The following is an 11,763-nucleotide window of genomic DNA, read 5'->3' on the forward strand; positions in this document are numbered from 1 at the left end:
TTGAGCACCATGTATTGCTCTAACCGGTAATTGGTTAGTCCTCATTAATAGACAGAATTTACGTACAGCTGGATTTGTTATGGATTTATATCGGCCACAGCAAGTCAGTTGACCATTGTAGTTGGGTAAACAATTCTCTACACAAATCATCATATTTATTTGAATGCTTAGTCTTCTTCAGATTAATAATGGTCTTTCCTATTGTTCGTAGCATATGGCTTTCGGGATGACATATAGCTTTCAATGGGAGAAGGCCTCTCTGTTACAGAATAGTAGCTTTCAGCGATAACAAGCCAAGTTCAACTCTAACATATTGAATTGAACAGGATAGAGGTAGGTGGAGAACAGTTTGCCAGAAATATCATTCTACTCCGTCCAACCAGGATACATTTCTGATAGACAAGGCCTCTAAGCCATAAGCTATCACAGGAATCAACCACTGAGTGTATAACATCATTATTCCTTTCAGTGAATATCCTGCATAGTTCGCAACAAAGCTACGTACGAACATTGTTATTTGTTTTGCTCGATGTATTTTCTATGAGAGGAATATAGCCAAGTCTTCTGTGAATAACAACTCACAAATATGTATAGGATTTGGTGTACTCTATAGTCCCCCAACTTGCTTCCATTTTAAGCTTATTCACTTTTTTGGTTGAAAACAGCATAATCAGAATCTTTTTTAGTTTAATTTGCAGAGAATGTTCTGAAGCAAATAAACCAAGTTCTTCTAATATTATAGATAATGAGTAAGTATAGTTGTAGGAGCTGTGCAAGGGGAACATTGTGAACTTGAAAGTTCCTAGATCAGCAGAAAGTGCAGTTGCAAACTGTCCGCGAAGCACGGTCCCATTCACAAAGTGCGGACACGTTTGTGAACAGGTCATCATGCTGCGCATGAGGTCACATGATGCTGTTCGGAAATGTCTACTATGTCAGAGGTTCGCGGACATTGACGTACGCAAAAACAGTGTAAAAAGTTGCTAGAAGTGTTAAAAATTATGTTAGAAGGTGGGAAATGGCAGAGGTTTAAGGTGAAACTTTGTAAATTGGACAAAAATGTTGCTATATTGGGGTAAGCATGATATTAGTAAGTTGTGGGAAATTAGCATACACTGGTAAAACCCCACGCAATTCACTGTAAAAACTTTGTTTAAGGGACGTTATGCTTAAGTTGCACTAATAAATCCTATGAAATTCAAAGAAAAAACTTTGTTAAAGGGATGTTATGGTGACAAGTAAAACCAAAAAACCTCAGAAATTCACCAGTTATGGTAAGCTAAGCAACCATAAGTTGCACCACCATAGTGCACTGCTAAGACTAACACCCAGGACATCAAAGATGACATCACTGATGACATCACATATGAAACTAATTTTGAGGAAAAGTCCCTACAAGGGTTTGTGTTTATAATGTTGGTAACAAGATGTTAGGGGTGATAGGGAGACCTATCAAGAACTACTTAATTTATTAAAGAATGTACTCATCTAAACAAAATGTTACATTGGAGTGTTGTTAATACAGGAACCTAATCATATATAAACATAGGCAATGGCTGCAGCATGCACCATAGAAGGACACTAGTTATAATCTTGTAATTTTGTATAGTAAAATAATGAATTCTACGTTGTCAGAGTTTTGAGTAATGTTAAACAAGTAATAACTAGATAACAATTCAACACTTACTATTGCTTGTGCTAGTACAAACAATACATATGAAGACCTACAATGTATACAAATCTAAGGCACATACAGGGAAACTAAAGCAAGGAAGAAAGAAACAGTATTACCAGGAAATGTTAATAACATTAAGGTTCATCATCATGTATACAAATGAATTGTGTGTTTGACGCCTGCTTATTGCCCCATCTATGTGCAACATGAGGTGATACCAAACCCTAAGGAAAGTACTTTAAGAACATACAACACGGTTAACGTCTACATATATTGCACCTTTTAAATTTTAATATTCTGACTGCCAGTGAACAAAACTACCTGGCCTAGATATGTCAGTGAACCGAAACTAGTGGCCAGGATATGTGATGTCATAAGTGATGTCATCAATGACATTTGTGATGTCATCTTTGATGTCCAGGTGTTAGTCTTAGCAGTGCACGGTGGTGGCATGAGTTATGGTTGCTTAGCTTACCATAACTGACGAATTTCAAGGGTTTTCGGTTTTACTTGTAAGCATACTGTCCCTTTAACGACGTTTTTTCATTGAATTACCTAGGTTTTTATTAGTGCAGCTTAAGCATAACGTCCCTTTAACAATGTTTTTTCAGTGAATATATATATATATATATATATATATATATATATATATATATATATATATATATATATGTATATATATATACATAGACACACATACACATTTTAAGCCTTTGTAACGGTACCAAAGGGAGTAGTGGTAAGCTTTTGCATTGTATCACTGTCTCAATCTCTCTCTTTTGCTTCTGTCTATCATCTCACCTTTGTTCCCTGAGATGTGTTATGTGTTCCACAACCCAGGCACTGACTCACAGACCATTTGCGCCCCAGAAGAAACAAACAGGCCCTCACATGCTGTGGGCTCCATCTGTGGCTCTGATAGGCCTGCTATGCATTTATTAATAGGGGATATTCAATGGCTCGGTTAGGGCCTGGAAGGTATGTCACAGCTGGCTGGGGTGCAGGGGGCTGTAGATGTGAATGAATCCCCTCCCCTTCTACACTTACAGTGCCTCAGAGCATGGTACCTTCAAGGAGAAGTGGGGGTCTCGAGGAGAGCGCTCCTTGTTTATGTTGGGTGTAGCTGCTGTAGTCTCGTGGTCTAGGCCCTTCAGTTAAGTGCCTAGGATGCACTTTGCGGTTCTCTTCCAAAGGGCTATGAAGCAAAAGCCTGCAGTTGCACGTGCGCGCGCGCACACACACCCACCCACACACACATATGGCAGGTTCCAGCCAATTGCCCCACGTTCTATCTGGCTTTGCTCCATGCTATCACTCCCTCTGTTGTCTAGGCAAGGCAGAGCCCAAAGCCAGAACTGAAGGACCTTGCCCAGACATCAGGAGGGAGTGGGAGTAATAGCCTGGGGTAAAGCCGGAGCGGATGCGGGAAACACATGAATCTTCCAAGCCAGTTTCAGAGTGTTAATTTGCTCTCTTCTCCCTATCTCTTTATCAGCATGATTCTTTGCCAACAGTTACTTCATATGCATCTCTCTCCCTCCTCTCTTTCAGATGCCCAGCATGCAGAGTGCCAGGGCCCTCCTGAGGTGGAGGGGATCCTCCTCTTCTCCCTGACTGAAGAGAGCTTCAAGGCCTGCCACCTGACGCTGACCCTCGATGATTATCTGTTCATTGCCTTTGTGGGATTTGTAGTATCCATTGCCTCAGTTGCCACCAACTTCCTCCTGGGCATCACAGCCAACTGCTGTCATCGCTGGAGCAAGGCAAATGAGGATGACGAGATCTGACATGCGCCGCTGATAGGCCACCGTGCCGCTGCCAGCAGAGGTGCCAGAGAGAGAGCGAGAACCCTTTATCGGTGCCAGCCTGCTCCCACAATGAGTGGAGGGCACACCATTGCCTTAGATTAGAAGCAGACATTTCCATCTTCTACCTTTGCCAAATGCCACCCATTTGCCTGTTATAGAGGGCCAAGCAATACCAAGAAGATTCAGCGCCAGATTGTTTAATTATCAAGCAAGTGTCTGTGGAGTTGTGGGGGTCAGAGTACTGCCTACGAATATAAGGGGGCATTTCCAGCCTGTACCCTCACGAATGTTCACCAAACGCATTCAGTGACAGGAAAGGTCAGAATATAACCTAGGAGATGCTGGCATCATCAGCCTTTGCCAAATTCCACCATTTTGACTGTCGCAATCACCAGGGAGGGTAGCTACCATCCCCCCACCCTCATGCCGTGCTCATGATCTATGACAGCAGAAGAAACAGGAACATTTTCGATATACCACCATTCGTTGCATAGCGACTATCACTACTGGTGGTTACCAGTCAATCTGCTTATGTGCCAAACTCTAGCTATTTTGTTCAGATCATAATGATCATGAGCTGTGTACCACTATTTGCCCACAACAATGACTGCCAGCGGTGCCCAGGAAATGCAAGAGGTTGTCATTGTCAACACACCTGAATTTGTTATGACATGGACGTGCCAGAGAATTATTTGTGACAGTCAGATGGATCCTTACCAATCCTGCACCTTTGGTCACCCAGTGTCCAACTCATGCCGGCCCTAAAGAAAAGCTGAAGTCACTCCTGCCCTTTGCCTTTATGGGAAGTCAGATGACTGCCTTCAATGCTGTGTATGGACACTTCTACCAGCCTGTGCCTGTCCAATTCCCGTAAATCCCCAATGGAGGGAAAGTACAGATCTCTCTCACAGCTGGTTTTGCTATTTGAAGACAGAGCTGTGTTTCTGCTTCCCGTCCCAACACACTGCTCTGTCTGAGTTGCACCACTTCCTGCTTCCTGGTTCTCCCCCAGCTGACATCTCCTGCTTAGTGAGTCGGGGTTCTTCCCCAGACGATCATTATTCCTTTCAATTTTCTGCAACTACCCCAGCTGACCTTTCTTCCTTCCTGTTCCTCCCACGGCTGACCTTTCTTCCTTTCTAATTCCTGGTTCTCTCCCAGCCTGTACTTCATCCTTTCAGTAGCTCCTCTCTCTTCCCCGTTCACTCACATGACCGGATCCATTTTCCATCCTACTTCCTGCTCTGTCAATTCCCCAAATTGTACCCACAGATATGAACTGCAATAGGCCAGGCAAGCCGCAGGTACAGTATTATTTATATGAAACACACTTGAGTATTATAGAATTTTACGATCACCGCTTTTGTGCAATTCTTTGTCTTAGGAGCAGTGAGAGCAGACATACATTGAGGAAAATATAGTTAAAAAGTTGATCCGTAGCCAACAACAAAGAGTGGGGGCATCGATAAGGAATCTTCTCTGCTGAGATATCAGTTTGTAAAAGTCACATTTACTTTATTTATATTTATTTATTATATTTTTATTGTACTTTTGTCCAAAGTGGTGCAAAAGTACAAGTAATGCTACAATAATTACGAACAAAGGGGGTGTGCAGATTCGCAGCTTTTAACAAACTTTAAAAGAACAAGGTTAAAGAACAGCAGGAAATGGCCAGCGACAAAAAGTTCACTTCTAAATGGACTGTGAATTGAGATAAACTAGTAGAAAGACGGAAATCAAGAGACAAAGTGTTCCAGAATGTTGGAATTAATTGAAACGAGAGACTGCACAAGGAGGAATCAGAGAAGTAGAAAGTTAGAGACTAGTACGTCGATATGAAGAAATAGTCCCAGGACGAGAGGTAGGAGCAAGTCATTTAAACACAAACACAAAATGAAATTCGAATCACATGTCAGAGGTTTCCATGTGGTTTTAACGAATACATTACAGAGACTGATGTTTTACCGAAAATGAAAACACTGAAAAAACTCTCACTGGGCCTCATTACGAGTCCGGCAGTAACCGAGCCAGAAAAACCGGCAGGTTACCCCCGGGCTCGTATTACCATTCCGCCTCTGTGATTCCCAGAATCACCGCGGCATTACGACCCCGGTGACCCGGGAATTCCGGAGGCGGAATTGTGCAAGTCCCCATTCCAAGTCCCATATGACTCCATGGGGATGGGAACAATGGAAACACCGGTTCCGTCTATGACGGAGCCAGTGTTTCTATTTCCACCTGCAGGCGGGTGGTGTTAAAACCGCCAGGTCAGACCTGGCGGGAGTGACACCTCCCGCCTGCAGTACTCTTAATCAGCCAGTCCGGAAAGATCAGTGGTGGCGGTTTTACCACCACTGTTCTTTCCGGACCGGCAGGGTCGTAATGAGGGGTACTGTTTCTTTTCTCCATTTGAAGACGTCACCCCTCCGACCCCCTGTTCCCCTATGATTTTAAACCCAACCCAGGGCCCACCCCACCCGTTTCAACCCCTTACCCTACCCCAATATATATATTAAAAAACTAAATAATTCGTAAATAATTCAGTGTTTTTTTCGTTATTTTCGTTTCTGTAAAACATCCATCTCTGAAAGTGATTTCGTTATACTCACTGGATACCATGTCAGAGGGGTACGCGAGAAAAAGAAAGCGCCAGAGGCACGAGCCGTGTGTGCTCTGCGTAGGAATGTCCAATTTCATGCCACAACCAGCCTGCTCTTTCTTTCCGTGAGCACAGAATCTGTTTCCCATGATGCTCCAGAGTTCAACAGGCCACTAGGAGTACTATAATGTTTACAGTGTGCACTGAGATCTGTCTGAATCCTCAGTGGATGGATCTGAAAGATCCACCATCTTGTAGGGACGCCATCACGCCAGGTGCATGAGAAGGTATGGGAGAATGCTCTCCTCTACTGTAGTGCTGGATAAGAGGTATTATTAGGCAACTAAGGGGCAGTCCATTTTTAAACCTTGGACGGATGACGCGCCGAGGGGGCTCTGCCAGGATTCAAACCTGTAACTGGAGGTTTCCCATAGACATGTGTTGGGCTATTTTACTGCTTAAGCCTGAGTCCAGTAGGCAATTTTCAAAGACTTCAGCAGGGATTATCCGGCAATAATGCTCCTGAGGACTAGGACTAGGACTAGCCCAGCAGATATGCTATTGCGTTATAATGCAATCATTCTATGATTGGCTTTGTTTTTTAGCAGCCTCTGATAGGAAATTATTTAGTAGTTAGTGTCACACTATCCCAGGGAAAACCAACAATCCACTGCACCATGTAAACACATGACCTAAATAATAAATCCGCTGCTTCCAGGTATGCAGCCACCACTTGTTTTACATCTTTCCACATGTACGCAGCACACATTCAGCACTGTGGCGTCTTCCCTTAGTTTCCATTCTGTGCACTCTTACCCCATCCACTCTGTGTTGCCAGACACTGTGGCACTGTGCTGTGACTCGCACACAGGTACGCTTTTCCATAGACCTCTACGGCCCACATAAGCCGCACAGAGTATTTGGCCATGTTGATTAGTGAGTGCCCAACCCAGCATATAGGGGGACACAACAGAACAGCACTTGCTAAATTCACACAGGTGCAACTGCAGTGATTCTTTGATATCCCACAATAGCTGATGCTCTCTGCTAGGATTTGTTCTGGTATGGGGCTGCCCATACCTTCAAACCTCATACTTTAGTTTTGAGATAATGTGGGTTATGATGAAGTGCCTGATGGGTGAGATACAGAACTTTAAATGCAACCCCGCCATGATCCAGGAGGCCGGCCAAGCATGGAATCGCTGTCTAAGGCTGAGTGCAAGTTCTGCAGTTTTGTTTTGGATCAATTGCAATAAGTGCACCCTTTTACAGGAAGCTCTGTGTGCACTGCAATCCCATGATCCAGATGACAAGAGTTATGGTGTGGGTCAGGGTTGCACTAGGGGCATGTGATAAATTAGAGGTGAAATTGCATAATACATAGAGGTATAAGTGGATTGAAAATTCTATGTTTGAGTTGGATTTCAAAGGAACGCTTTAGGTCTACGATCGCTTAAAGGCTGGGTCTGCACAGGATGAACCGGAGAATGTTTTGTTCATAGGAATGATGGCCATGAAAACAGCAGGCTCTCTGGAGCAACAGAGCCCACAACCAACACCTCAGCCTCAGACATTTGCTAGCAAGTTAAAGGGGAAGTTCACTAAAAAACTGAATTATTTTAAAAGATGGGCCATAATAATAAATATACATAAAAGATATTTTTGCAAAATGCTAATAGGTAAAATTTTTGGTATTACCCAATTTGTTCTAATTGAATTGATCATATGCTAAATTTGGCCGAATTCGGCCAGTATCATTTGATTGATTAAATTTGAACAAATTTGGTAATCAATACTGAATATGGGGAGCGGGGCTTGCGGGGGTGTCCCCCGCCACCCAGGTTTGATAGTGATTGCCTTGGGGGTCAGCGGGGGTGTCCCCCGCTTCCTGAAGACTGGAGGTGGGGGACGGAATAAAATAACAAAGAAGAGAAAAGTGGACCCTGCAGCTATGGATCCGACACACGTAAGAGGGATGGAACTGACACTGCAGGGTCAGAAGGAAGCGGAGAAGCAAAATGTACATGGGTTGGGGGATGTATTGCTGGGTGGGGGTCAAGGTTTTTCCAGATTTGGCAACAGCAAAATCGTATTAGTAGCGAAATTGGCCAGGGTCAATTCCGCCGAGAAGAATTCTGCCATGGTCAATTCACATATATCCAGAATTTTCAGCAAATGAACCTCAAAGTCATACATTTCAAGCACTAGGAGGCATCGATTTTATGAAATGAATGACCCTCGTTTGCTTATGTTAACTCTGCTCTCACGGCAATAATCAAGCAAAGGCCCCCTACTTGGAGCTTTTGTTTATTGCTGCCAAGGAGCAGAGAATGCTGGCAGGCTACAGCCTGCCAGTGTTCTATTGATAATTGAAGTTACTTTCTTTGTAAGTTTCCAGGGCTCCCCCGAAGTAACTTCAGTTATTAATATTCCGCTGCCTCCCGCAATCGGTGGCTTCGTAGCATTCATTATAGCCGGTACTTTCTTTTTAAGTTTACATGGCTCCCTCGAGCCCTGGAAACTTAAAAATAAAGTAACTGCTATTATCAAAATCAATAACTGCAATTATTGCAATATTGATAATGCAATTATCAATACAACGCTGGCAGGCTGTAGCCTCTCTGGTAACAATAAGCAAAAAGCTCCCAGTAGGGGCTTTTGCTTGATAAACCCAGTAGGCTCATTACATTTCACAAAATAGATGTCTCCTAGTGCTGAGGCTCATTTGCCAAAAAATGTACATAGGAACTTTTTGTAAACATATTTTGTATGTATATTTTTTATTTTGGCCCATCTTTTCAAAGAATTCAAAGAATAAAAATTTGGAGTTGACTAATAGTTCAAGTTTCATAGTCAAGTTTCCATACTTGTATGCCTATCAGGCAGGCGTATAGTACACAAGCATTGTCCACCTGCTGGGAAAAGTCTTTCAGTTTCTGCTCAAAATGCAGCATCAGCAGAGTCTAATTGGCATAGATTTAAATATGCGGTCCATGGTGGTGAACAATTGAGGCTAATGATCCCTTAACATCAGGGGAGACAAAGCCAAGCCCTGAGGGGCTCCCTTTGGCAATGTGAACAATGGTAGGGAAAGCTGGCCAGTGTGAAATGTTACCCTCAGCATGCTATTTACAAATATTGAGAACAGGTCATATCCTGCAGACCCAGTTATCATTCAACTTTCTCAACACTGCAGACTTACGTATACTTCAGAATCATTTATTGCCACAGACATAACTACTGAATCCCCCAAATGTTATAGAATCAAATAAAGTCAAATTATGTTAATCGCTCTGCCATAGCGCAGCAGTGCAATCTTTAAACATCACCAATGCAAAGGGCAAGTCTTTTCTCATCTTCTCAACGATCCAGACTATTAAGTTGGGCTGAACTCAGGTTCCCCTTATTATGCCCCCTCCAAAGCGAACATTCACAAACTGGAGCTAAGAATGCAAAGATGGACAGGCTGGACGCACACCGTGGAGGGAATAATATCCCAATTTATTAATTAAAATAATGATTCTTTTGGACCGCATTCTTTGTCAAATCTGCATTTTGTGATAAGTCACAAAAGGGAAAATTTCGAAGATTATAAGTCTTGCCATCAACATTGCTGCAGAACTCTCCAATGATCTAACGCAGAAACACTTGAAAGTTACATGACTGGTCAACATATCTCAAAAAGCACCGCGACTCACTAAACACTAAGAAGGCTTTTACTTGTAGGCAATTCCACCATGGACCAAAAGAAACCTTCAACACCTTTGTGACAATTCCAGCTCTCCTTAACCTGAGGCACCCGATATGCCAAATTGGAGGTTTGTCACTGGCTTGAAAGACCTCCTCACATATTCACTAAAGCACTGTAACGAACATAATTTACCATTGCCAGGAAATGTTAGCTAAAAACAAGGGTAGGTGGTCTCTTTAACTGTCTGGTTAGATAAAAACAGATACTTGGGTAGAACTACTACAGCGCATTCACACTGATCCAGGAGATCAGATGCTGTCCTATAGGACTTTAGGCATGTAAAGACCATAAAACCATGTTATCCATAGATACAAAGATATTGTGTCCCCTGGTCTGATCAGTGGGTTCTTAAAATACATTTCTAATGTTGTGTTCCCATGCACTCACCACCTTTTCATTAAGGAGTGCAATTCTTTCTCCATTCCCCATGATGTTATCTGAAAACCTCTTGATGTATGACCTCACTCTGTGGGATTTTCTCAACATAAAACAGTGGCAAATGGCTGCTTGAAAGAGAAGTTACGCCTCTGAGGCACATAGGTGGCGAGCACAGCCACAGTGGCCCAAGCACTCTATCTCACTAGCATATATCCACCCCCATAGAAATGTGCTGTTGCGTGTTTGTAATTTACTTCCCAAATCATGGTTCCCTTCAAATTGCTGTTTATCGTTCTGCTGCAAGGACACATTACTCACAGTGCCATTACTACTGAATGCCAATCCCACCTTTACAATCCCATTCTAAATGTGCATTAACCTGTGACTGCTGCTCGGGGATAACGGATGATCTTCCAGTTCTGGTCTCATGGAAACTTCCCTTGTGATTCTGCACTGAGGGACTGAGAGCGTTCTACCAGAGCAAGGGGGTATATGGAGGTGGAAGGGCAGGGTCCGAGGGATGTGCACGGCTGACTCTGCTGAGGGTGCCTAGGCAGACTGCTTCTCCGTCTGACCAACGCCTGAGCCAGCGCTCAATGACCACCTAACATTTAAAGCAGGGATGATCCTGTAGCATTTATCCGCCTGAATACATCTATTTTCTCCGAACCTGCTAGCCGATCTCCAAAAGGCACGCCTGGTGTTCCCCTCCATCCGCAACTACGGTGCTTGCATCCAAACACACCATCAAGCATAAAACCCACAGCCACCTCAGCGCCGCCTCACACATTCAGGATGCGAAGTGATCCAGCAATGTAGGAGCTTGATGCAAGTCTGGACTCCTCACCGACCCACTGTGCACATCAAAGGTGTGATCCATTTCACCTGCCTGCCTGAGATGTTTGAAGTGGTGGACCTTCCTGGGTTGGTGTCATCACACACTGGTAGACTTGCGCAACCCTGGGTAAAATGTATGATCGCCTAGGGCTTGGCAAGGCAAGACCAGCTTGTCTAGCGCTTCAGTAGGATGTTCAATTGGCTACATGCTGAGGAAAGGTTATAGATCAAGTAATCACATTTTTGTATAGATAGTCTATTTATATACATATATAATATATATTATTAGGCCGTTGTGCGTATGCGACACGTGGTGTATTTTTTTCTGCAAGCTTTCTCTGTGATTTTTGTGGGTGGGCGAAAGGAGGGACTGTGCAAATGCTGTTTTCTAATGTGAACTGCTTTCTTTAGTAATAACAACAACAAAAAAAGAAATAAAAAGTATAGAGATTCTGCTCCATACGACGTCAGTGATGGATGCTTTGTGTCTATTGAAGTGGGCGGGAAAGCCTTCACACTGTGGGAATTCTATGGGACTTTTCGCTATACTAATCCGACATACCCTCCCTTCGAAAACATCTCTTTCAAGAGCGAAAGGTTTGCCTCTTGCATCGCTTGGTAAAGAGCCCTTTTCTTATGCCACCCTCCAGCTCAAGATGGCACAAATGAGAAGGCGGGATGTCTGCTGGGAAAGAAAAGGGAAGGTAGGTGCTTT

At 43.4% G+C, this 11,763-nt stretch overlaps 1 protein-coding gene across 1 annotated transcript in view; it reads left to right on the plus strand.

Moving 5' to 3' along the window:
• The window catches only part of LRRC55 (leucine rich repeat containing 55), a 93,622-nt gene extending 82,104 nt beyond the window's left edge, over positions 1-11,518 (plus strand). Inside the window, exon 3 of the mRNA XM_069628910.1 lies at positions 3,227-11,518. Within this exon, the coding sequence (XP_069485011.1) occupies positions 3,227-3,462 (236 nt within the window). The 3' untranslated portion in view covers positions 3,463-11,518. The remainder of the gene's footprint in view (positions 1-3,226) is intronic.
• The last annotated feature ends 245 nt before the right edge of the window (positions 11,519-11,763 follow it).

Source organism: Ambystoma mexicanum, chromosome 12 (genome assembly GCF_040938575.1).
Source record: "Ambystoma mexicanum isolate Mex_15411 chromosome 12, UKY_AmexF1_1, whole genome shotgun sequence".
NCBI classification, from domain to species: Eukaryota; Metazoa; Chordata; class Amphibia; order Caudata; family Ambystomatidae; genus Ambystoma; species Ambystoma mexicanum.